General features: G+C 40.4%; 1 protein-coding gene, 2 long non-coding RNA genes and 1 pseudogene across 4 annotated transcripts; 3 read left to right on the top strand and 1 right to left on the bottom strand.

Annotated features, from left to right (window-relative positions):
* Positions 1-15: 15 nt before the first annotated feature.
* LOC146374417 (uncharacterized) lies at positions 16-27914 on the bottom strand (annotated as a pseudogene). Its single transcript, XR_014802169.1, has 7 exons — positions 27314-27914; positions 27078-27225; positions 24102-24767; positions 10918-10963; positions 10146-10392; positions 6967-7246; positions 16-6395 (listed from the first exon to the last, which is right to left on the bottom strand). The product of XR_014802169.1 is annotated as an uncharacterized LOC146374417 (transcript).
* LOC146374418 (uncharacterized) lies at positions 15642-16386 on the top strand. Its single transcript, XR_014802188.1, has 3 exons — positions 15642-15701; positions 15827-15901; positions 16229-16386. It is a non-coding gene; the product is annotated as an uncharacterized LOC146374418 (long non-coding RNA).
* LOC146374419 (uncharacterized) lies at positions 18461-19144 on the top strand. The gene is made up of 3 exons (XR_014802189.1): positions 18461-18631; positions 18864-18971; positions 19064-19144. It is a non-coding gene; the product is annotated as an uncharacterized LOC146374419 (long non-coding RNA).
* Positions 19747-25645, top strand: LOC146374420 (uncharacterized). The gene is made up of 8 exons (XM_084950546.1): positions 19747-20090; positions 20247-20375; positions 20493-20561; positions 20650-20744; positions 21099-21225; positions 22030-22147; positions 25130-25206; positions 25300-25645. The coding sequence occupies exons 1-8, from the start codon at positions 19926-19928 to the stop codon at positions 25408-25410; spliced, it is 891 nt and encodes a 296-aa protein (XP_084806672.1). The 5' UTR covers positions 19747-19925; the 3' UTR covers positions 25411-25645.
* Positions 27915-27946: the final 32 nt, after the last annotated feature.

A 27946-nucleotide genomic window follows, 5' to 3' on the forward strand; every position in this document is an offset into this window, starting at 1 on the left:
CAATGATAACTCGAGTAAATGCAAAATGCAGTTTTTAAATGTTACTTTATTAATGGGGAACAGTAACGAGCCGAGTTCAGTGTTATCAGCCACGACCAGGTCTTATTAATGTCTCACGTGAACGGTGACGATCTCACAGAGCGACGTGCTGTGGCCCGATCTAGAGAAACAGCCAAGGAACACGATGACTGACATCTATCAGTCTGACAGGATCTACAGGCCCACAGTCAGCGCCAGGATCCACACGTGGAGAAGACCTGGAAACTATCAAAAGTAAGCGGCTCACCAAAATTACATTAAGAGTGCGTCAATGAATTATCAAGCAGGTCACAACAGACCCATAACTCAGACGATCTCTCCACTGCATATGTGACGGGGTGGACGGATAGTCCAACATAAAGGCTCGCCTCCCAAAAAACCACCTTGATGATGAATGAATGTTGGACAGAGCACAGAAACAAGTGTTTGGGTGAATGTTGTGTGAAGTGCTCAGAGGAAGAACCAGAACGTTTAACTTTGGGAGAATATTCTGTGCACTGACGAGGCAAAAGCAGAACCTTTGTGAGGTTTGTGGGACACAAACATCTGGAATAAAAGTAACGCAGCATTTCAGAAAAGGGACATCAGAGGTGAGGATCAGAGGATTCCCAGCCACTGCTGGATGTTTGGGGTTTTCTTGAATCGCGGATGGGAGCATGGGATGAATTAAACTGGACTCCGATTCTGCATCTGTACTGGGAGCATGCTGCTTTCAGCTGCCCACTGTGAGGAACTGTGACGTGGCCTAAACCTGTAAGCAGCTGTTTTAGAGAAGGACTAGAAACCCTGGATCTTTACATGTTGCACTTCACTGTATCCCAGCAACTAAACTCTGAATGAAAGGAGGCGTCAGAGTCTTTACATCTTTACACTGACATATAAATGTGTAGAAATGAGGAGGGGGTGAAGGGCGTGCTAACTGAGAAGGAGGCAAATATTTCCCACTTGAAATCAGTCTAAAGATGCTAAACCTGTGTGTTGTGAAACTGAGAAGTGGATAATCTCACAATGAGTTCGTTATGAAATTAGTGCCTTTGGCTACTCAAAATATATCTCAGTGATTCCTGAGATTAGGGACAAAACAGGTTTTAATTTTCTAAAATATATTTTTTGATTTTTCTAAAACATATTTACATATAATTGTTACACAAAGTTGTGGCTGTCTCACCATGTCTTGGTACAATCTCCCAGGTGTAAGATGTTTTAATAATTTATGTTTTTGCTGGAGAAGTGCAAGGTTTTTGTCAACACCGTCAGACACAAAGAAATGCAAAAATATATATTTTAAATTAAGTTGTTTCAGGTATTTTGACTATTAACAGCTTCTCTGTTCTATTGTTTATGCACATATGTTTTCAAACTAATTATACCAGGTTTAAAAGTAAGATTGTTTTGGCTTTTTATTATTAGAGTTACAGTCATACATATTTAATCTCTATACGAAACAATCATATTTAGCAGCATGCAAATTACACATTTATTGAGAAAATTACGATTTTTTATTGGAAGATCACGAGGGAGGAAAATATATGGTTCTTCAAAAGAGAAAAATAAACAAAAACTCCATATTATGGAGTTGACAAGGTGCTGACCGTGGTGACAAACTAGTAGAAAACAAGATATTATTTCTTTCAAAATGACCATTAAACCTTAACAACCTTTGTAATATCACAAGACACATCATAACAATTCTGTTTTTGCACACGTCAAGTTCTACATCTTAATAGTTCATTAGCAAGTAGCTGCCTGCTCCTTGATTCCTAAAGTTCTCTGTGGTTGTGTGTTTAGACCCTGCTGGACTTTCTCTCCTTTTGTCTCTGTGCTTGTTTCCAAAACCTTCTCTTCTGCCTTTTTTCTTCCTTTCAGGTCACTGATGTTCTTTATTTTTCCCTCTTTCACTCTATTTCTCCATCTGTCCCTTTCCTTTATGAGAAACTCTTTCTTCAACTCAGGCTGGCTGTAAATTTTTTCTCCCTTTTTGATCATCCCTGTTCCTTCTCTTTCGTTCCTCTACTGACAGTTTCCCCTTTGCCATTCTAGCCTGAAATGTACCATCTTGTAATTACTATAATTTTTCTGAACCATATGCATTTATACAGATTAAGGATGAATATTCACCACACAATTATGTATTAAGCAATAATCCAGGTTGAAACTCCGCTGCAGATCCCAAAGTCAAAGGAACCCTGTGGCATCACTGAGAGTTACAAACTGTCTAAATTCTTTCATCTTTAATAAAATGATCAGTGAGTTAGAAGTTAGCTCGCTGGTTTCCTCCTACATTCCAACATAAATGAAGACAGAAAACTAAACAGCAGTGACGTTTGTCGGGTTACTGAAGGTGGACTAGCTGGTATATAATGATGTGCTACGTGATCGCTAGCGACACAGCTATGTTAGCATAAACACAGTGAAGCTGGAGGATGAACGCTAACTTTTTTCCACCTGATAAAAGTTAATGCAGGGTTTCTGATGGTTAGGCCAACAGTGATCACTGACTGTTTTTAGGGGCTTGTTCAGATTAAATAGAACAAAATAAAAAGCATTAAAACATTTTAGCAGCACAACAGGCTTAATAAACACATAGTTTGGGCCCGGAAGCAGGATTCATACATCAGCACTTAAAGACCAGCTCTCGGGGCAGAGATAGCTCAGTAGATGCCACATGATCGGAAGGTTGGACGTTCAAATCCAATGAATAGCGGCTATCCTGGATTGGTAGCTGCCCACTGCATGAATGAGTGAATGGGTTAAATGCAGAGGACTAAGCATTTTCCTACAGGATTAATAATGTATACATAAACAATGAGATTCAAGATATGGCAAATTCGATAATATTCGACACATCTGTAAAGCAGAAATATCAGTGAAATACACAGGAAGTAATATAACTGAAATATTAATAAAAATAACTTAATATGAATGAATGAATGAATGATGAATAGCACACTTTCTGTCAACACCATTAGAAAAAGGGTCAACACCGTCAGACAAAAATCCTGATGGTGCTGACAAAATACCCGACTTTCTCTCAAAACACACGTTTTTCTGACAGAAGCCATCTTGTTTTTCATCAGCTGCTTACGGCCTCTACAGTCTACCTAAATGAAGCTCTTTTTACAAAAAACAATAATTAAATCTTACATTTCATCGACTTTGGTGTTGACGCACTGTGGTTGTGACACAGTTTTATCAGAAGGGTGTGTCATAAATGAAATAAAAATAAAAATAATTATCACAGCACTGACCTCATGGCATGTGTCTCAAACAGGAAGTGGTAAAGGGGTCCTCAGAGTGTAAGCTGCCTACAATAATTCCTGATTTTTTTGTACTTTTAAAAAAATCAGATGGTGTTGAGAAAAACTCTGGACACGATTTTAATCACTTAAAAAATATGTAAAAATAAATTTTCAATTGCATATTTTGATATTATATAAGGTAAATGCTTAGTGACGAGAGCCATGATGTTTAATTTTACATTACTTTTAATTTTTTTCCTGTATTTTAATATTATCACACCTGCTTCTGGACAATGGATTTTTAAGGTACTGGTAATGTATTGTACCATTTAAAATAAATATATATGTATAAAAAATGCAAAATCATACTTTTGTTGTATAAACATTGCCTTGGTTTGTCTCTTAGTCAGCTGGGTTAACACTTGTATGCATATTTTTAACCCCCAAAATTGGGTTTTATCTGGCGGACATGTTTTGTCCCTTATCTCAAGAATCACCGACCTATTGTATATCTATAATATACTTATAGCCCTGTGATGTTGTATTTGAGCAATTCTCTTTCTCAGATCTCACTTAGTAAAGGCACATTTAATGTTAAAGGCACTTTTCACTTGGATAAATCGTATCACTTTATAATAATGTCACACTATTAATCATTAGTCAGGTATTAGTAAGTTTGCAATTCATGATTTTTATGCCATTTGTTAATTTGGGTTGAACCCAGGACTGTATAGGCGTTGACTGAATAGCAGTGGTGTTCAGCTTGGGGTGTCGGTCAGAACACACAGGACGCACAGATAAAGGTTATACCGTCTTTACTGTGATTCCTCAGCTTAACAGCACAGTACAGCAACACAGTAATGCAACCGCAGGCTTACAGAGTGGTGAGGGGTGTGGGTGTGTGGTCTGTGAACAGAACATATACAGAATACTGAATGTAATAAACATCTAAGTCATGAATTATGTTGCATTAGCGTTCTTCGAATCTAACCAGAACTACAAATGGGAATTCCTATATGAACATCTACATGCACGAGTTTCATACACTACTCCCAAACCCTTACAGTACATGATATTGATTGCCAATACACCCAACAACAATATATCACAAACACCAAATCGTTTAGCTTACAGCTAGCAGGTATGTAGCATAACAGGTAGCATTAGTAGCATGAACTAGCCACATAGCGAACAGGTCGATACACATTGCACTTGTACATCCACTAAATGTCTAATTGGCATAAAAGACTAAAACTGTCCTTTCCAGGCATGGCTCCACGTCTACTCACAGTTCTTTAGCGACGCACACAACTCACACCGTGTGTAGACATCCCCTGCTGAGTCAGTCTGCCAGGTGGCTCTTGCTATGTGTTAGCTCCAACTCTGATCACTGGAACATGTGCTCAATAGTGCAACTGTGCTCTCTCGCCACAAGGGGGCTCCCCCACACAGCTGACAGCCTTTCCAACACCATTACTCTTCCTTAGTATGCCATTTTTAAATACAGACTTATCACTACGACTATAATTGTGACTGTGGTTATTGCAAGCAACGCTGATAGCTGTAAATGCTGTAACAGATTGGCAAACATGCCTGTATTTATGAATGACATACTAAGGAGGAGTCATGACATATATATGATGTATTAAGTGCTTACTAATACCTGACTAATGCTTAATTGTGTGACATTGTCATAAAGTGCTACCGTGTGAGTAGCACCACCGTGCTATTGCTACCACCGTATGAGAGCTCAGCGGCATTATTAAATAAAGAAATTCAATTCAAAAGTAACTTTGACATTTTTGGTGTAAACTTGGTCCATCCTGATTGAAACGCTGTGACCTGCTCAGTTTGTCCACACGTTCCAAATTCTGTTTGGCAGTTTTTGAACGTTTGGGTGTAAAAGCAGCCACGTTCAGTCTAGTCCCTGAGGCTCTCTGTCTTTCACCTGTTAGATGACTTTCTACATGTTGATCTTCTGCTCGGTATTTCTGCTGTTGTGCCAAAAAGGGATTTTAGGTATTTGCCTACAAACGACTGCCCATATTTAAACTGCTGTGAATGACTTATTAGACTACAATCTGTCAAACATGTATCCTAGGAGGGACGTCAAGTTATTCTGTGACTTAATATATCCTTTATTTACCTGGTAGCACTTGACAATAATGTCACACCTGTAAGGTGCTGTTTTCATTCACTGACGATGTGAATGTAAGTCCAGAGCGCAGCGTCTAAGACACATTTCACTCAGAGCTCCAAATGGATACCTGCTGGTGGTGCGAGGACAAACGAACAAAAACCTCCCAATATATTATCTTGGAAACATAAACAGTGCCATTCTGTGGTGTCTACATTTCGCGGGAGTTTGCTGTGGAAGATTTGGGTTTGACGGAAAAGCGGCAGGATTAGTCCCTAGGATGTATCCTGTGGAAATGAGAAGTTGTGTTGATAAAGAAAGTGAACCAGGCTAACAGCATCAGAATCAGCACATTTAGACAAAATCGAATGTACCGCATGTTATGTTCACGTTTAATGGGACAACACAGTTTTAATCTTCCGCTCTGTGGTCACTCGACTTGCGTGATGACACCCTGAGCAGCTTTTCTTCATCACATCCCCTCGTCCAATCAAACTCCAGGCGTCCATACCGGGTCTTTCCGCAGAGCTGTGCAGTGACAAAGTTGTGCTGGGAACCCACTGGAATGATACGGTAGAAGCAACCGCCGGCTGTCTCTACGGTGTCTTTCAGCTCTGATGTGCTGCTGCCAGCTGAGGTTGCAGTGGGGGAATATCTGCCACGAGCTGCACGTCAGTAGCAAATGTGTGTGCGTGCTCTGAAATGTGTAAACGTGCTGCCCGTGCAGACTGGAATCCATGCAGAGAGATGAGTTTGTACAGGTTGTTTCTCCACTCGGTCATGCTTGGTCCCGAGGTTTGGAGCAGCTGTGTGGAGCGCTGAATATGAGCAGCGGACACTGTACTATTAAATGTTGGGTCACCACCCAAGTCACTGCTTAGACTTCCCCCCAGACAAGTGGCCTGGACTATGGACCATGAGGGCACATCGGCAGGGGAGCTGTACAGTCCACCTTTCAACCTGCTCTCAGCAGCATTAGTCTGAAGTGTAGAGGAGCAGGACTGTGGGTTAGGACCATGTGATGTGTAGGGGAGACAAGATGGCGCCAGCATGTTCGGCTCGCCGTCACTCCACCTATTTTCTGGTTTTCTGTTTGCTGTTCATTGCCTTAACTGTGGAAATTAACTCGCTCCGGACTTATGACCGAAAAACTCTTTTTATCATCTGAGACTCAGCAGTGACAGCACCTCTGTCCTTTGTTTTTGATGGGCAAACAAGCAGTGCGCCTCCACCGCTCGATGGCATTCCGCCTTACCTACGTCGCACCTGGTTCCTTCCTCCCAAGCTACACCGGAGAAAACGCTGGAGAAGACGAGGGAAGCGAAGTGGTCTCCTGGCTCGAACAAAGGCATTCCTGTCACTTTCTTGCCTGGCTGATCCTCTCCTTGTACAAATGGGTTTCTGCTACTCTGCCACTGTGAGAGGCTCACTCCAACCCAGAGGACCCTGGGTGCGCACTGTCTCTCCAACTCCGCCTGGTGCTGCTCCTGTTTCACCGGTGGGCCCGCTTCTCGGCCCGCGCTTCCTTCAGTCGTCTGGTTCGCTCCTCGCCATGCCGGCGGTGGCGTTCTCCTCAGGTGAGCGACTCTCTTCCACCTCCGGCCCGCGCCCGATGCCTACTCCTCTCCTGCGTGACTCTCCAAGTACGTCGCTGGTTGCTCCTGTTCCGGGTGTTGGGTCTTCGGCTCCTCTACAGCCACGGATCCGCAGACTTGGTACCGTTATTTCAAACCTCCGCCCACTCAGCCGCACATCAACCCCGATGACAGCTACTGATCTCACCTTATCTATGGCTTTGATCAACACTCGATCCCTCTCCAATAAGACGTTTCTGCTCAAGGATTTTTTCTCTTCTCATGAACTGGATTTTATGTTCCTGACTGAGACCTGGCTACATGCTGGTGAGACTGTGGCTTTCTCTGAGCTTCTTCCTCCACGCTGTTGTTTCTTCAACTCTCCCAGGTCTTCTGGTAAAGGTGGAGGCCTTGCCTGTGTTTTTAAATCAGTTTATGACTGTCATCAGATTTCATCTTCCTCCTTTTCCAGCTTTGAACTGCAGATTTTTAAACTGAACTCATCTACTCCACTACTGTGTGCAGTAGTGTACCGTCCTCCCAAATTCAACAAGGACTTTATCAGTGAGTTTGGGGAATTCTTATCAGGACTTTCAGTAGATTTTGATCATTTTCTTATTGTTGGCGATCTGAATATCCATGTGTGTTGTCCATCTAAACCTCTGGTTAGAGACTTTGTATCACTGCTGGACTCTTTTAACCTGACTCAGTGTGTGTCTGGCTCCACACATGAGAAAGGTCACACACTGGACCTCGTCATGTCTCACGGCCTGAGTATCCACGTCTCTGAAATCTGTGAGAGTGCGTGTATCTCGGATCACCTTCCTGTTCTGTTTTCTGCCACTGCACAATGTTCTGTTGCTGCAGTTAAAGCTCCTTCACGCCGCCACCGGATCATCAATACCCATGTACCATCCCAGTTCTCTGCTGCTTTCAACAACTCTGAGCTCTCCACGGTGGACTGGATTGACTCCCTGTGTGCAGAAGATTTAACTGCTCTTTTTAACTCAACATGCACTTCTATTCTGGACTCCATCGCTCCCCTAAAATCACTCCGTCCCAAAGCTCACGCTGAACCCTGGATTACAGACTCTGTTCGTGCTCTCAGGCGCTCCTGCAGGTGTGCTGAGAGAAAGTGGAAAAAGGACAAGCTGCAAATCTCCTTCAATATCCTGAGAGACTCTCTTTTAACTTATCAGAAAGCTGCTAAAGAGGCTAAGTCCTCCTACATATCTAACCTGGTCAGCAGTAATGTCCATAAACCTCAGACTCTGTTTCGTGTTTTAAACTCCATTGTTGATCCTCATACGTCCACCTGCCTCGCACCTTCTGCCACCCTCTGCAATGACTTTTTATGTTTCTTTGTTAATAAGATTTCCTCCCTGCAGTCTGTCATTCCACCTCCACCTTTCAATCCCTGTGTTTCTCCCTCGTGCCAATCTGCCTTTAACCAGTTTGAGCTAATCTCTCTTTCTCAGCTGCATGAAACAGTCTGCAAGGTCAAGTCTACCAACTGTTCCACTGACGCTATCCCCTCTCGTCTTCTGAAGCAGGTCCTGGACTCAGTTGGACCTGTCCTTCTGGTCCTGATCAATGCCTGTCTCAGCTCTGGTTGTTTCCCAACACCTTTTAAGCATGCTGTTGTTCAACCTCTCCTCAAAAAGCCTAACCTGGATCCATCTATACTCTCTAATTATAGGCCCATCTCCAATCTGCCCTTTCTGTCCAAAGTACTGGAACGAGTTGTCCTCAGGCAGCTCCAGTCATTTTTAGACAACAACAGTCTCTATGAGAAGTTTCAGTCTGGTTTTAGAGCTCGTCACAGCACTGAAACCGCCTTACTGAGAGTTTTTAATGATTTGCTTTTAACTGTAGACTCTGGTTGTGCTGCTGTCCTAGTAACCTTAGACCTGACAGCAGCCTTCGACACTGTTGATCACAACATACTGTTATCCCGCCTAGAACACTGTGTCGGTTTGAAAGGTACTGTTTTAAAGTTTTTCCAGTCCTACCTGGATAACAGGAGTTTTTCTGTTCACCTCGGTGAACTGTCATCTCCCAGAGCTCCTTTAACTTGTGGTGTACCTCAGGGGTCCATTCTAGGCCCCCTGCTGTTTATTCTGTATTTGCTCCCTCTGGGCGATGTGCTGCGCAAACATAACGTGTCCTTCCACACCTTTGCTGATGATATTCAGATCTACCTCCCTCTGAGGTTAGACTGTAAGGACTCTCTGCAGCCGTTATTCTCCTGTCTGTCTGACATTAAGACTTGGATGGCTCTTAACTTTCTACATCTAAATGAAAGTAAAACTGAAGTCATTGTGTTTGGGCTTCCTAAAGACCCCAACCTTTCCCTTGATTTTATGGGACCCCTAACTTCCGAATGTACTTCCTCCATTAAGAGCCTCGGTGTTACTTTTGACAGTGCTTTTAAATTTGATAAACAAATCAGCTCCGTAGTCAAGGGATCTTTTTATCATCTACAGATTTTAGCTAAAGTCAAGTCCTACCTGTGCAGGAACGATCTAGAAAGGGTGGTCCATGCTTTTATTACTTCACGGCTGGACTACTGTAACTCCCTTTATGCTGGTTTAGATCGTTCCTGTCTGCATCGCCTCCATCTGGTGTAGAACGCTGCTGCTCGCATGCTGACCGGCTCCAAAAAGAGAGACCACATCACTCCGGTCCTCTGCTCTCTCCACTGGCTCCCAGTTGCTTTTAGGATTGATTTTAAAATTTTACTGCTGGTTTTTAAGGTTCTTAACGGTACTGCACCTCCTTACCTGGCGGAGCTTCTTAGCATTTACCGCCCCAGGAGATCTTTGAGGTCAGCAGACCTGATGCTTTTAGATGTTCCCAGGTACAGACTAAAGACTAGGGGAGAGAGGGCTTTTGCTGTGGCTGCACCCAGACTGTGGAACAGTTTACCTCCTCACATCAGATTCTCCACAAGCCTAGGAACCTTTAAAACTGCTCTTAAAACTCACCTCTTCTCATTGGCCTTTAGCAAGGTTTAACCTATTGTTTTAATTTATTGTTTTATCAGTGAGGTGTTTTATGTATTTGTGTTTTATTGTATTTTATATTTGTATTTTATTGTACAGCACTTTGGTCAGCCTCGGTTGTTTTTAAATGTGCTTTATAAATAAACTTGACTTGACTTGAGGATGGTGCTCAGAGGGGACACAGAGTTTTCCAAGATGTGGCAAGTTGTTTTTGAAGACTTGGAACTTCTTGTAGAGGGCCAGCACTCTGTTATCGAGGCCGGCCTGCACATGGTTAGCTATGCTGTCGTATTTGTGTGAGAAAAGGAGGAACCTTTGATCCTTGATTGGTGACGGTTCTGGTTGTGGTTGAGGATCCTCTGGAGCCACCAGTGGAGAGTAGGTTTCATTTTGTGGCTCTACGAACATGAAAAGGGCCATAAAATGGTTAAAAAGGTTTTTATGACCACATTAGCTGTTCCTATTTCAACTGCACAAAACACAACTAGTCCCCCAGAGCTATGGAGTGAGGCCCTTCTGGGGGTGCCCAGTGTTGACTTCTGCTAGAGCCACATGAGTTTAAGTCTTCACACTGAACATTATTCTTGTTTCCTTTGATTGGTCATGTTTACATCTACGATGCTCTTTTTCTACCCAACAATGTTACTGACCTGCTGCCATTTCACCAAATTATTTGCAAAATGTTTCTCAAGCTCTTTGTTTTTTTCATACCTTTTCCAGCCGTCTTAAGATTTGATGCTGCTGTATCAAATTTTTAAACATTTGGTTTTCTTTCCACGTTCGATTGGAAATACAAAATGCATTTATGAAATCTTCAAATCACTGTATCCTAGATTTATTCACATTTTACACAGAATCCATCTTAGGTTGGTTTAATAACAGTAAAAATGATCAATATTTGTCCCTGTAAAACTCTACCTTACCTGGTCGTTCTGCTCTGCCTGTTTTCTCCTGCTCGCTCTCTTTCCTCTGAACACATCACAGTCAACACAAAACAACTAATATCAGCCAACAAGTGACGTTTGTTGGAGTGATGTTCACAGAAGTATTGCTGACTTCTAATACTTCTGACGGGGAATCATTTTCTCAACGTACTTTTCTTGTTTGGTCGGGCTGCCCCTCATCCTTCCTCTCGCTCACATCATTCACTGCGAAAGAAAACTGATTGCAAGGAAACTGCCATAGTAACACATTAATAATGCCATATGGACAATAGATGGTATATAAAACATGGGCGGAGCTTCTGGGTGGGACAAATGAAGCCAGTGTGGAAATGCTTAAGCCTGCAACCTTTGAGAGGTAACAGCTGTGAAGAAAAGCAGTCTGCTTCTACAGGAGACTCTGAGAAACAGGTTTCTGTCTCAGCCTCAGTGAACACTGTCCGCCTGAATACACATATGAACTATTTTTAATAAAACTTGGACATACTATGTTAGCAGCTCATGATTAACAACCCAACCAGCCGGGATGTGGTCTCACAGTCAGACTTGCCCCTCCTCGTCACATCCTGGTTTTGTAACCAGGATGGTGGAGGCAGCAACACTCCTCTCTCAGGGATTTGGACTTCAGAAGTAGCGTCGTGGTAGCTTTTATACAGTTTAACATAGAAAAGTCGTTTCCCTCAGTTAAAACTGTATCGTAGAAACTGAGATTTGCAGTGTTATATTGACAAATGTAACAGAAAAACACACTTTTACTAGAATCTGGACTTAAACTGCGTCCATGTAGGAAACAGCTAGCAGTGATGTGGAGACCACAGGAAGTCAGCGACACCACAGATGACTGTGAGCAAAAAAGTGTGTGTCCTGAGATAAGTTTGAGTGATGGCTTAGACGTCATATAAACGGACGCAGCCTCTGATGTCACCTACGCGTGCAGGTTAGTCAGACCTCCAGCTGACTGTTGAGCCGTCGTTCTCTGACGTCACGTGAAACACAGAGGATGATGGGTATGTTTCAGGCCTATCTTGGCATTGACACGCCGCTAGCCCACGAGCATGCAGAATCCCTCAGTTTCAACCTGTGGTTCATGACTGGTGTCAAGCCAGCCTCCAATTCCAGCATTGCAGTCAAGCCAGCCTCCAGTTTATTTTACGTTCCCTGTGTATTCAAAGTATTACGGGAATGGATGTGGAAACCGGATTTCAAAATAAAAGCCAACTTCGAGTGAATTAACAGATATGTTAAGAACATAATAACATATAATTTAGGCTTTTTTTCTTTTCTTTTCTTTTTTTACAAACTCTAATGTTAGATCTATATGACACAGCCTTGTACCCTAATTGTGCCCTGTCACTATCAAGGCCATCTTATTTTGGATTTCAAAGTAAAAGCCCTGTGAATCTTCATTTTTGAACTACTCTTTCAATGACTTCATAATGCCCTTAAAAGCAAAAGTCGTATTTCCAAATACTATTTGAACTTTATATCAACACTTTCCAACCACAGTCGTTTTTACAGTAATACCATATCAATATCAAGTCAGTCTGATTTTGCCTTTCATAGTAATGGCCCTTTGAAATTGCCGATATTTGACTTAATCTTCTAACGATTCAAAATGCTCTAAAATGAAAAATTACTGTTTCCACAGGGTAATTCCACTCCAGATCAACAGTATACAGCCCCACAGTGATACCATATCAATATCAAGTCATTCTGATTATGCCTTCCAAAATAAAAGACTTTTCAAATTGTCCATAATTGACCTACCTTTCAGTGATTTCAAAATGCTCTAAAATGGAAAATTCCTGTTTCCACAGGGTAATTCCACTCCAGATCAACAGTATACAGCCCCACAGTGATACCATATCAATATCAAGTCATTCTGATTATGCCTTCCAAAATAAAAGACTTTTCAAATTGTCCATAATTGACCTAACTTTCAGTGATTTCAAAATGCTCTAAAATGGAAAATTCCTGTTTCCACAGGGTAATTCCACTTTAGATCAACAGTATACAGCCCCACAGTGATACCATATCAATATCACGTCATTCTGATTTTGCCTTCAAAAATAAAAGCATTTTCAAACTGCCCATATCTGACTTGCTCCTGGAACAATTTCAAAATGCTTTAAATTGGAAAATTCCTGTTTCCACAGGGTAATTCCACTCCAGATCAACAGTATACAGCCCCACAGTGATACCATATCAATATCACGTCATTCTGATTTTGCCTTCCAAAATAAAGGCATTTTCAAACTGCCCATATCTGACTTACTCTTGGAACGATTTCAAAATGCTCTTAAATAGAATTTTGCTGTTTCCACAGGCTAATTCCACTTTAGATCAACAGTATACAGCCCCACAGTGATACCATATCAATATCACGTCATTCTGATTATGCTTTCAAAAATAAAAGCCTTTTCAAATTGTCCATAATTGACCTACCTGTCAGTGATTTCAAAATGCTCTAAAAAGAATAATTTTGGTTTCCACAGGGTAATTCCACCTTAGAATTATTCTGAAATGTTTTTTTATTCTTTCTGTTACTCACATGTATGTTTTGATGTGCAATGGTGTTAGTTTGAATGACATCTCCAAGGCCCTTTAATTTATAATTGTCTTTTTTGTTTTTTCTTTTTACTTTGTTTGTCAAGTATTCACCACATTTAAAACCCACAAAAAAAAAGACAATAGTTAACTTTAAAATTAGTACAGAGGTGGAGAATAAACTCAGCTGTGGTGTCTTTTGTCTTATGCAGTCAGAGAGATTATTGAATGTGTGGGTGGATGTATTTTCCTCTGTGGTGGGTTACGATGTGCGCCCACCACCCAAGGCTCCGTGGGGCTTGGTGGTGGTGCTAATGTAGGCCCCCGTCCGGATGGGCCTTTGTGGCTTCCAGGCGTGCCTACTTGGGTCAGCGGGGGACCTGGCCCCACGAGAGAATACTTTGCCTTCACTTCCCTCCCCTCCTCATCCCCACTCCATCACACCACCACACATGCAGGGCTTTGGCGTACAGTTGTTTCACTGAGGTGGGTGTGAGACATTCCTGCTGTGTCCCCTTCCGACCACCTGTACCTCAATTTTATTCCACAATCTATACATCAACATCACTTGTGCTGGGCATGCTGAATGGCGTCCAAGGGATGGTCTGTGTATTCAACCTCTCCTAAGTTGCCGGTGCCCACGTCTCAATTTTAAATACATGTAGATGGTAATGTTTCTCGGCAGGGGCCGTGCTGACACCAATAGTTATTATCTACTGTTACTTATACTTATCTAGGTTGTGGATGTGATACTTGCTGTTGTGTACTGTGTTATATTTTTGCTTGTTTTCTTTTCTGTTTTTTTCTTCCAGTAGGTAATCCAATGGAATTTACTGTCTTGTCTCACCGTCCCACATCCCCTCTGTTTTTTCCCCTCTTTTGAACGTCTCTTGTCTAAGTCTTAATATTTCCTATCAACCAATTATGTGTATTCCTTTCATAATAACTGCAAATTTAAATTTTACAATAAAATGATTGAATAAATAGAGATATTTTAAAATTTCAATCAAGTGGAGCAATATTGCAAAGCCATAATGGTCCACTTGAAAAAAACAAAATCTGTTGGAGAGCCTATACCGCCCACTACTGGACATGCGAGCTTTGAGTGTCTGACTCTGTCGACATTTCAAAAACTAGAGGTGAAAACATGTCATTTTGAACATAAAAGTCTTGTGCAGAAAAAATGCCGAAGAAGGAGAAGGGGTGAGTTCCTTTTTTAAGTATAAACTTTAAATATTAACTTTTAAAATTTGCTAACAAAGTAGTTCATCTCCAATTACATGTAATTGAGTAATCAAGTCTTGTAGCCTAGCCTAAGATATTAGCTAGGTTATCTCTGATTGTAAAAATGTCTTTTTTCTTATGTGTAACACTTAAAATTACATTTATTTCACCATATTATTACTGGGTTTTTTTTCGATCACAGGCTTCGCTATGAGCAAAAACAAAAAAAGATTTGTGCACAGGACTCAGGCAAAGTTGTAGCATACGGCAGAAATTAATTAACACGTGTTCTATAACAGGCACATCTGTTGCTAACAGGCAATGGCTTTTTAACATCAAGTGCTGCACATTTTCTTCAGGGGCATTGTATTTCACAAAAACATGTTCAAATAGTACTTGAATAGAAACAAAGTTGATAGTTTTGTAATTAGTGGCACCAATTTAAAATTGTTCTCAATTCATTGAGAATATTATACATATTCTTTATAAAATGTTATGATTTCATATTCATCAATGATATAAATGCCACTGTAATGTTTTCTTTTTTACACTTAGAGTCTACCGCTTCTGCTTATTTGGGGTATGTATTTTTTTCTTCTTTTCTTTCATATACATTTTCCACGAAAAATAAAACTGAAAATGCTATATCTTCTGTTTTAGAACAAAAAGAAAACGATTACAATCAATGAAATTATTGAAACTGTGGAACAGCTGAAAAAACATGGCATGCAACTGGAGGACCATGCACTTCATAAAGATGGCCCCTGGGGTCAAGTTTGCCTGACACTTGGTATTCAGAATAATAAAAATAACCGCTACAGAACTTGTGATGCATTTCGTCAGGTTAGTTCTTTTCACTAATTTTTTTTAAAAATATATTGTATTAAATTATTTAGTTAAAATCAAATTTATTAAAAATGTATGCCTGTTCTCTACAGAACTTGTCTATACCAGTCAAAGGGGATTCAGATAATGGACAAAAGCCACCAGAGCAGGTTCCATAAATAAAATTCTATGTGTTTGATATCAAATATGTTGGTATACCAATTTTTAGTCAATGTGTTACTGTTGAAATTATCCCTAAACTTAATATTGTTACGGGTAATGTCATTTTCAACAGGAAGAACTATCAGCTGCCGCTTCTCTGTCACCGGACATCTCCTCGCAGGAGGATGGACAGCTGTCTCCTGAGCAGGTCAGTCATTAAAAATGCTTTCAAATAAGTTATGATTGGTGCTAGGATCATTGTTTAAATGACCACTTTATATTACATAAAAAATATTTTTAAAAACACAATATACAATTAAATAAAGAATTTTATCAAATGTTGTAACATAGAATGAAATTTATATTTCATGACACTTCTCAACATGAATTTTTGCTATATATTCTGACATTAGAAACACTGGCTGTTAATATACTTAAAATACACGAGTATTTCAAATATATTTACTGATATTATAGTAGTTATGTAACATGGACAAAATGTTTTCTCACAAAATAAATTTTTCCTCTTTTTTAGCCTAACAGCAACTCATCTGATGATGGATTCATAAGAATCAGGGTCCCACTTGAAACAAATTTTTTTTTCTTGAAAAGGAAAGAATGGACTAATATAAAAAATAAGAGATCCCAAAGAGGATACAAGGGACTACAGTGGACAAATCTGATTTCAGACGGAATACGGACAGTGTTTCCATATTGTTCCTTTGCCTTCAAAAGGCACAGAGTCAAGGCTTTGGACTCAGTAAGAAAGGGCCCTTTCTTCTGGTGTCTGGGTTTTTTGAGGATTGTCCAGTCACTGTCACTGTCACTGTAGATAATGAAGACGATCTAAAGGCAAAAGTCAATTTTCAAGGTCTCGAGTGTGTGCACAACCACTACGAACTAAGAAGAAGACCTGTAAGAGCTCATAAGAGAGATAAAATTGGCCATGAATTGGAAAAACAATTACCTGGAGCCATGTATCTGGAAACAATGAGCAAAATGGATGATGATGTTGTGCAATCGGGGTGTAGAGATGAAGTTCCAACTCAACAAGTGTTGAGAAACATAGCATTGGAAATCCGAAAGAAAAGTCGTCTTCATCATAATGAGATTATGAGTCTCCAGTTAATGGTGGCAAACAAGAAGAACAACCCAGAGGATGTATTGCAGAAAGTGATGTTACATCCAAAAGGTGTTTTTTTATGGTCTTCCAGGAGCATTGAGATTTTCCAGAGCCGCTGTCGGGAGGACATACTTTATTTGGATGCTACAGGAAGTATCATGAAAAAAAGAAAGGGTTCGCCTCCTTTCTATGTTTACGAACTTGTAGTAAGAAATCCACGGAAAACATGCTCTCCCCTACCAGTGGCTACATATTTAACATGTGACCATACCACTGCCTCAGTCACATATTTTTTGGAAGCATTTGTGACTGATGTTGCAAGGGCCTTTGGGCGCAAAGCCATGCGTTCACCTTTAATGCTTATGTGTGATGGATCTATGGTCCTAATGCAAGCTGTGTGTTTAGCTTTTGCAAAAAAAAATCTCTCTGACACAATAAATCATTATTATAACATCGCTTCGGGGAAAGGAAACAAGGAAGACTTCGAGGTTCCAATTCTTCACAGATGCCTTAGTCATGTTATGAAGAATGCCAAGGAGATCTGTAAAAAGTAGTAAGTGTAGTCCTTTTAATACAGTATTCACTTGTTTGTTTTTTATTGTGACATGTGACATGGCATTTCATTTTTCAATTTGGGAAAACATTATTACTGTTTTGGAAACACTTAAAGATAATTTCTTCTTTAACTGCAGTGCACCAAAGAACTACCATCTTGCAATGCACACTGTTGGAGTCTTCACTACTGCAACTTCCTTAAAAGACCTCACTGACATGGTTCGAAGTGCTGCAGTGGTTTTTGGGAGTCCGTGTAGTGGTGAGAATGTCGAAAAACATTTTCACAACCTTCAGTTATTGATGCAGAAAGCCAATGTTGATGTTCATGGCAATGCCAGAAACTCAAAAGCTGATGAGGACCTGAAGGTAAACTGAAGTCAATTTTTATTAAAACTAAAGGCTAAACTTTTGCCTCTTATACATCTTTTTAAATACTTTGGAATAGCATAATAATCACAAGTCACAAGTAATTTTAAATGTTTTATACAACATAATGTTGGGTTTTTAGATTATAGATATGAAAGATGAGTGCACACAATGTTCAAATCACATAATTATTCTGTTTTGTCTGTTGGCTAGGGAGTCAAGGGAAACAACCTCTTTGGGAGACATTTTAAGGAGGTCATTTCCAACACATCATTGGAGATGGATGGTGAGGCAAACCCTTACTACAGCAAGGGGCTCATGGAGCACATCAGCAAATATCTTCTTCCTTTTTCTGGATTATGGTCTGCAATAATGTTAGGTAAGTCATTTTAAAGTAGACAAGTAATTAGTTTATAAAATGAAATTACACACATCAATATTATTCTAATCTTCAAAATCCAAAGGTGACCTTGGAAGACATGGCACTGGGAAAATGTATGAGCAGTACCACAACAAATACAATGCCTTAAGAAAGATCAAGAGACAAGTAAGACATATGATTTTTAGTATATATACATATTTGTGTGGTGTGATTGAGAAACGGCGGGTCGAGAGGAGTCATCTGTATTGCAGATCATACAACATTGCACACAACAACAATGTGTATCTTTAAAAAAAAATCACATTTAATGATTTCTTAATTTGATTTTTCAGAATATTACTGAGAATAATAAAACGCAGGGGATAATGGAGAAGAGCCAGTAGGATCTGAAACATATCCGTCTACGTTCGGGAAGGCTCACCAGGCTGGATGACTTTGTTGTCCAGTATCAAATCAGTCACACAGCGCTGCTGAAGGAGTACGAAGACTCAAAAAGAATGCTTCAAAGAAAGGTTTGCAAAATGACTGGCTGATGTCCATCAATGCTTTGCCGTTTCAAAATGGAACATTAAAAAAAAGTCTTCTTGATGTGGTGGGATATTGAGGTGCCCCACATTGTGATTTTATAGCTTGGTTGCACTGGTGTGTCTTACTGGACATTTTTGTGTGTTTTGCTTTATTGTAAATTAAGCATTTCACTTGTAATTCCTAAACAATGTTCAATGACTCATATATTTTGTTCAGAAATTTAGAGTGGACGAAGAAAAATGGAAGGAACGTCGCCAAAAAAAGAAGGGGAGATATGTAACAGTACTCCGCAAGCCATTTCCTTTCAGGAGATCTTCAAAGACGGTATAAAATGTTGCGCAAATTTATCGTTCATATATAAAGACCAATATTTTGCATAACATTTTTTGTATTTCTTGTACACAATATTTATATAGGTTGCTTCCTCTATGGCCCCGAGTTCCCCTGTGCAGACTGGTAGAGTTGAGGATGTTACCTTGGAAACTCCATAATTCCAGGTAGGATTGACAACTGCTAACATAAAGGATTCATCAAAGTAATAGTAATGCCTTCTTTTTCCATAGAAGATCCTTTCCATGACACAGTAATCAGTCATGGACACGTGTATGAAGGGCAAATCTTATTTATTTACATGTTGATATTCATGTTCAACTCATTCGATGTGAATATCCAGGATTTTGGTTGACTAGTTGTAACCTTAACTTAAGTGGGAGGCACCAAAATTCAAAATGAATGCAGTGATTACATGGTAAATTTTGGGAATAACTAAATAAATAAATATGTTTTCCTCAGTAGAAACTGAATGGGAACAAGCATTCGGGAACATAGTTAGAGTATGGGAAAATTAACTTTGCAAGTGTTGCCATTACAGCTTTGAGTTTATATAGTTACCAATGCTCAAGGGTGGCTGTAGCTCAGGTGGTAGAGCAGGTCATCTACTGATTTGAAGGTTGGTGGTTTGATTACTGGCTTCTCCTAGTCTGCATACCAAATATCCAAGATACTAACCACAAATTGCTCTCCAGTGCATCCATCGATTGTGTGTGAATGTTACTTAGAACACACTTAGAAAAATCTGCTTGGGTGAATGCACAAGTTGTGTAAATCGCTTTGAGTGCTCAGAAGAGTAGAAAAGCGCTTTATAAGAACCAGTTCATTTACCATTCAAGACATGGAGTGATACATTTTGAATGAATTTTCCAAAGACATATTGTTAATAACAGTCCATAAACCTTTGTTAGAAATAACAAAACCATGTTCAATAGCTGGTAAGATCGTATGTTAAGTGTGTTTTTCTTTAATGAGGAGGTCCTGTCTTTGTGGAAGAAAAGAGACACAGAGGTTGTGGTTTCTGTGCTTCCCTCAACAAACCATGGTACGTCCATAATTATCCGCCACAGTGATCTGCGAACCCTTCGACCACACCTGTGGCTAACAGGCGAGGTATATCAATGATTAATTTAAACACTCATAACCACAATAATTAGACTGTGTAATGTAATTCAATTAAAAGGACATTATCATGAAATTATTTATCATTAACACAATTTAAAGTATATAAATTACATAGCTTTGTGTTTATGAAAATTCTTTACGTAGGTAATTGAAGGGCTGTTTCATTGTCTGGCAAAAAAGGAGCAAAAGGGGATCTACATTATGAACCATTACACAGCGGGCTTGATTCTCTTTGGTGATCGGACACAGCTTTCTCGCCAAAGCTTGCAGAACGTAAGATGACTGTCCAATGTCCATATAATTATGTTCAAATACATTTAGAAAGAATTACTGATTGAATGCTAACATAATTCCACAAACTGTAAGAAATACATAAATGTTTTCTGACAGGTAAACTTCGATCGGTACCAGGCCATTGTCACGTTTGTTAACATTAAAAATGTACACTGGAAGTTTCTGGTAAGCAACAAGATTATAACTTTAAAGTCTGTGTATTTTTTTAATGACGATATATTAAGATTGTTTTAATGATTTATCTTTGCTACAGTTCATCAATGCAGTGAATCACACTGTTTATCTCCTTGATCCTGCCCCAAGTTCATCAGAGGAGGAAGACTCTAAACTCGCTGCACGTAAATTCAGGTATTTAGGCTTTAACACATTTTGTTCTATGCAAATAGGCTTTACAAGTTAGTTTATTACAACTGCATTTTTGTAGAAGCTTTTTGTACCTGGTCCCACAATGCGTGTTTCTCTGTTGGCATCCTCTTGGCCAGGTCTCATTTGCAAAATAAATCTGTACGGTTAAATAAAAATTATCAGGTGAACAAATTATTAAGACAATAATTCTGATGGCAAAAGAGCCAAACGAGACAGGCCAAAAAATAAATAAATAAAAAATAAATAAAATTCTGTTTAATTCTGTAAAATATCTTTTTTTTAAATTAGGAAATATGACATATACCAAATTGTATTCTGCTTTGCAATAATGTGCAGTGATTACTTAAAAATGAGGAGAACCCGCCACGCAAAAACAGAATGGGTGGACATTAAATGGAAGGGAGGTGTCTTGACCCATCCAGTGCAGAAGGATGGCTTCAGCTGTGGAGTATTAGTGGTGATGGTAAGTGATGATAATATACATTTGTATATAATTTCTTACTTGTTTGCCATGCCATCATGCCATGGTCAGAAGAATATCCACATCCATAACAGTAGCTGTAATAGATATGAATACATCTAATTCTAAATTTCACAGTATACTGCACAAATTAAGTATATGGTTAATACTTTGGTGCCCTAAGTCATGCAGATTTTGTGACATACTCTTTTGTAGGATTTGCAAATATTAAGGCTGCACAGCGATTGCAGATAGCACTTATACTTATACTTTAAAGAGAGCAAGTCACAGTCGGGAATTATTTCCTGTGTCATAATGGTGCATTATCAGTAATCACATTCTCTCACTGAGCACGCTCTGGTGAATGGCTAGCACATCATGATGCAGGTGGTATGTATTGTCCAGCATTGTGGTTAACTTGGAAAACATCCACATCTCCGCCCACACATTGGAAGCAGACTATAACTAATAACTAGTAACTAGAGATGTTCCCTATTTCAGTTATTCATCAGCTTAAAAGAATATACATGGCTCTGGCTCTTACTGTAGAGTGGAGTGTTGTTTTTAACCCTGTCCATTTTGTTCTCTATGTTTACAAGGTATATCACATAGTTATTCATCCACGATGTCCATTTCAACAACCCTGTACTGAGTGTTAGAAGTTACCTGGTGTTCATAAAGACTTAAATCTATTTATTGCTCTTTGTTTTTCATACTGTTTATGCAAGATTATAAACATCAGAAATTTTATATTGAGTACAATTGTGTTTTTTTTTCACAATTCAAATTTTGAGTATTTCTCTGTAGATGGCACGGGCAGTGATGAAAGTATTTCCAGATTTTCCCGTCATGAAATTTAAAACATCAAAAGAGAAAATGGCAGAGGAAAGAAAATTGATGGCTGTGGAGATACTACAAGCATCAGGTTGGTTTGGGGGTGAATAAGAGAGAAAATGTGTGTGTGTATATATATGTATTTGAATGTATATGTGTGCGTGTGTGTAGATTGAAATGTATTATTCTGTTAGTAGTATTATTATAGTGCACAATGGCACTTTATGCTGTGGTCTAATCGATAGAAATTTTTAAGTACACAGTTTAAATTCAAATTCAAATTTTATTTGTCACACACACACAACCATACACAGTATGACATGGGGGTGAAATGCTTGTAGCTGTACAATGCCCGACCATTAAATGACAGAAAAAAAGTTTTACAATATTTACAATTTACAGGTCACTACAAAATTTACAAATTAACTTAGGAATTTACAGTAAAGAATGTGCAAATAGCAGAAGAGATTATAAAGATTATAAAGATTATAAATTATAGGAATTATAGGATTATAGGAAATGTGTGGTGGTGCGTGTGGTGATGTGATGTGTGTGAGAGTCCAGTCTTATAGTGATGTGTGTGGGAGAGTCCAGTCCTACACCTGGTTCAGGGCCCGAATAGCCTGGGGGAAGAAGCTCCTCCTCATTCTCTCTGTTTTGGCCTTAAGGGAGCGGAAGCGCTTCCCAGACCTCAACAGTGAGAAGAGTCCATTGTTGGGATGGGAGAGGTCCATCATAATCTTCCTAGCTTTGGACTTGCACCGCTTGGTGTAGATGGACAGCAGGTCAGGGAGCTCTGATTGAATGATGCGTTCGGCTGAGCGCACCACTCTTTGCAGATCTCGTCTGTCCTGCTTGGTGCTGTTCCCAAACCAGGTGCAGATGTTTGCCGTCAGGACGCTCTCGATGGTGCAGGAGTAAAAGTTCTTGAGCACCTTCAGTGGCAGATGGAAGTCTCTAAGTCTTCTGAGGAAGAAGAGACGCTGACGGGCTTTCTTAACCAGGGTGTTGATGTGGCAGGACCATGACAGGTCCTGAGTGATGTGGACACCCAGGTATCGGAAACTGTCCACTCTCTCCACTGGCGTGCCACTGATGATGAGGGGTTTGTAATTCCTCGCCTGCTTTGTAGTGAAGTCCACGATCAGCTCCTTAGTCTTGCTGATGTTTAGGAGGAGGTTATTCTCCTGGCACCAGGTCTCCAGGTTCCTAATCTCCTCCAGGTAGGCCGTCTCGATGCTGTCGGAGATCAGGCCCACAACAGCAGTGTCGTCAGCAAACTTGACAATGGAGGCGGTGTCTGATGTGGCTACACAGTCATAAGTGTACAGTGAGTACAGCAGGGGGCTTAAAACACAGCCCTGAGGCACTCCAGTGCTGAGTGAGATGGAGGGGGAGACTTGTTTTCCCACCCTCACTGATTGGGGTCTGTCTGTGAGGAAGTTGAGGATCCACTGACACAGTGATGAGCTGAGTCCTAGATCCGTCAACTTGGTGAAGAGCTTAGAGGGAATTATTGTGTTGAATGCTGAACTGTAGTCCACGAACAGCATCCTAACATAATTCCCTCTGCCAGTGTCCAGGTGACTCAGGGATGTGTGGAGCAGGTGAGATATGGCATCGTCTGTGGAACGATTAGTCCGGTAAGCAAACTGAAGCGAGTCGATGGTGGCAGGAAGTGAAGAAGTGATGTGATCTCTCATCAGTCTTTCAAAACACTTCATCACAATTGAAGTCAGTGCTACTGGACGGTAGTCATTGTGGCAAGCGGGCTGTTGTTTCTTTGGCACAGGAACAATAATGGACTGTTTGAAGCACGTGGGAACCACAGCTTGGGCCAGGGAGAGGTTGAAGATCTCCGTGAACACCCGTGCTAGCTGGTCAGCGCAGGCTCTCAGGACCCGGCCAGGGATTGCATCTGGTCCTGCTGCCTTCCTGGTGTTCACCCTCCTGAAGGTGTTCCTCACAGCATGCTCTGTGATGATGAATGCATTTTCTTCACTGGTGCACTCCGAGCGCGCGCAGCCGTTTGTTGTTTTAATTGCTGCGGCATCGAAGCGAGCGTAAAACGTGTTCAGCTCATCAGCCAGTGAAGCATCAGCATTCATCATTGAAGAAGCTGGTCGTTTATAGTCCGTTATAGTCCGCAGTCCTTTCCACAGGCTGCTAGAGTCGCACTGTCGTAGCTGTGACTCTAGTTTTTCCCCGTAGCTCCGCTTTGCCTTTCTGACCGCGCTGCGCACGTTGTAGGACGCAGCCTTGTATAGGTCCATATTACCGGAGACGAGCCCTTCATTGTAGGCAGCGGTGCGTGATCTCAGAGCGTCGCGGATGTTTTTATCCACCCACGGCTTCTGGTTGGGAAACGTTCGGATGATAGTTCTTTCTGCTGTGTCGTCCGCTAGTTTCCCGATAAATCCCACAACCACTTCCGTAAACATGTTGATGTCATCAGAGCTGCGCCGAAACATGTCCCAGTCTGCATCATCCAGTGCGTCCTGCAGCGCGGCCACTGATTGGTCTGTCCAGCGAGCGACCTCCCTCCTGATTGGTGGTTGCTGCTTTAGCCTTTGTTTGTAAGCAGGCATGAGGAAGATGGCGGCATGGTCAGATTTTCCAAATGCCGGCAGGGGCTGAGCCTTGTAACAGTTCTTGAACGGGGTGTAGCAGTGGTCTAATGTCCTAGTGCCCCGGGTGGGGCAGTTGATGTGCTGGTGCAGGTTGTGAAATGTCCGTTTGAGATTCACTCTGTTAAAATCTCCCATAACAATGAGTGCGGCATCTTGGTGAAGTGTTTGTTGATGTGTGAGAGCCTCATGTAGCTCACATAAGGCAGTGTCCGAGTCCGCGTGAGGCGGAATGTAAACAGTGCAGGCAATGACCGCAGTGAATTCCCGAGGGAGATAGAAAGGGCGACATTTAACGATCAAAAGTTCCAGATTGGGCGAGCAAGAGCGTGTGAGTGGGGAGATGTTTGTGCTGTCGCACCATCTGTTGCACCATCAGTTTAACATATGCTTGAATTGGCCTTCAAACGAATGTCTATCTAATGTGTTTTGATCCTGTATTTTAGTTTTTGACACTAACAGCAACTGTGCCATGTGTTCGCTGACCAAGCCACCTGGATCAGGACCTTCAATGATGAACTGGGTGAGTTGGAGGGTATTTGAATTTCTCAAAAATGTGTAAAAGTCTTTGAGTATTTTTTTTTTTTTTTTGCTTTGTCTGTTTGATTTTAAATAGATACAATGTGACACCTGTCAAAGATGGTACCACGAACAGTGCCTTGACATGACCAACAATGACTTTAAAAAAGCAAAGGAAGAAGCGTGGAATTGTCTCCTGTGCTGTTAAACCACAGACTTATTGGATGCTTGTGTCAAAATATTTGAAGACGTACTCTGTTGTCTCCACCAAAGTGATAATTTGAGCAACATAATACGGTGAAACGTTTTCATACATATTTCATTCACATTTCCGTGATGTTGTCATTTACCTTTAAAGCACCTTTAATGTTATCATGACTGCACCTTTTGGACTTTACAATTTACTCTCCTTGTATTGAGCTGTTCCCTTTTTCTGGGTTTTGTTTTCCAAGATAAACAGATTTACCTATGTTACTTTTATGAAAATGGTTATATTTCATAACATTACAAATACAAAGAAAAGATTGTGTCATTAATATGTAAAGACAAGAAATCCACTTCAGTAAATTTTAATAAATAAAATCAGACTGACTTGATATTGATATGGTATCACTGTGGGGCTGTATACTGTTGATCTGGAGTGGAATTACCCTGTGGAAACAGGAATTTTCCATTTTAGAGCATTTTGAAATCACTGAAAGGTAGTTCAATTATGGACAATTTGAAAAGTCTTTTATTTTGGAAGGCATAATCAGAATGACTTGATATTGATATGGTATCACTGTGGGGCTGTATACTGTTGATCTAAAGTGGAATTACCCTGTGGAAACAGTAATTTTTCATTTTAGAGCATTTTGAATCGTTAGAAGATTAAGTCAAATATCGGCAATTTCAAAGGGCCATTACTATGAAAGGCAAAATCAGACTGACTTGATATTGATATGGTATTACTGTGAAAAAGACTGTGTGTTGATATAAAGTTCAAATGGTATTTGGAAATACGACTTTTGCTTTTAAGAGCATTATGAAGTCATTGAAAGAGTAGTTCAAAAATGAAGATTCACAGGGCTTTTACTTTGAAATCCAAAATAAGATGACCTTGATAATGACAGGGCACAATTAGGGTACAAGGCTGTGTCATATAGATCTAACATTAGAGTTTGTAAAAAAAAAGAAAAGAAAAAAAGCCTAAATTATATGTTATTATGTTCTTAACATATCTGTTAATTCACTTGAAGTTGGCTTTTATTTTGAAATCCGGTTTCCACATCCATTCCCGTAATACTTTGAATACACAGGGAACGTAAAACAAACTGGAGGCTGGCTTGACACCAGTCATGAACCACAGGTTGAAACTGAGGGATTCTGCATGCTCGTGGGCTAGCGGCGTGTCAATGCCAAGATAGGCCTGAAACATACCCATCATCCTCTGTGACTCTACTGGGGACAATAATTACCAAAAGAACATTTATTCGATAGGACTGTTTGAACTGATCAGGAAAGCCATTACTGAGGCTCCAAAGCCAGTGTGGCTGGTTTTCCATAGACTTCTCTTCTTTTACATCCAGAGGACTCGCCCTCTGGTGGCCATTTAGGAGAATGCAGCTTTAAACGTGCTCAGCAAACATTTGCATTCATAGTTTTGGTCAAAGAAATAAGGACACAGTTCCCCTCTAATTAAATCGACTTTGAATGGATTTTATTCAAAAGAACAATGTAATCATGTCAATCTAAAAATACTTGACGGTAGGCAGGTTAGAATAACGCGTGGTCTTTACTGGAAACAAAGAAATAATTATACTGCAAGTAAATTTCAAACAGTTTAGTTCCAGGCCATATTATATAGTATTACCATATTTTAAAGTTAATTTATTGTGGGGATACTTTCTGAATATTAGGGACCTGCCCCCAAAATATATATTCCAAATACTGCTGTGTACCTTTGGGAATGACTTCATGGAGCTCCATTTCTGTCTTCAGCTCTCTCACAGGCTTGCTTCTCTTCTCATCACAGGAAGTTGGTCTAGATTTCAAATAAGCACACCTGAATTCAGTAATTCATGATGTACACGATTACCACGAGATGTTCTGAATGACTTTTGAACACTCACAGGAGGTCCGGAGCAGTTGTTGGATCATCTGCTTGCTTCTGAGGCGCCACACTAGCGTCCTCAGAGGGTTTCGGCCGTTCGTTCACAGGACTCACAGTCTGGATAAACTTCTCCGTCTCGTCTTTTCCATTTTCTTTCTTCACATCAGATTTTTTCTTTTTCATCACCTCCAGCTTTTCTTGAGGTTTTCCAGCTTCCTTTTCTGTCTTCTTCTCTGTTTCTTCTTCCTTCGTGTCCTCACGTCCTTGCCAGTCTGTTCTATTACTTTCTTTCCTTGTCCTCTCATCTTCTGGTGCGCTCTTCTTTCTTTTCAGCTCACCTTCTTTCTCATTTTCAGTCTGGAACCAGAAATAATCTGTGATCTTATCCTGCTCGTAACCTGTGGTGCATTCATCTGTTTGTTGACCATGAAAGAAGCTGTCATCCCAAAGTTTTTTGCCCTTCCTCTTCCAGCTGCGGATCACAGAGTTAGGGATGTAGCCATCGGGAGCGATGGGCCAGGTTAGAGGCTCCGTGTCTGCAACCGCAGCTTCAACTCTGACTTGAAGTTCAGGCCTCTCCATCAGGCTCCAGATTTAGCCAGCAGGTAGCTGGAACTACACGATGCTGCAATTTATTTATTTATTTAAAAAG

This window comes from Perissodus microlepis, chromosome 14 (genome assembly GCF_051167445.1).
Source record: "Perissodus microlepis isolate ML-2025 ecotype Zambia chromosome 14, ASM5116744v1, whole genome shotgun sequence".
Taxonomy (NCBI): domain Eukaryota; kingdom Metazoa; phylum Chordata; class Actinopteri; order Cichliformes; family Cichlidae; genus Perissodus; species Perissodus microlepis.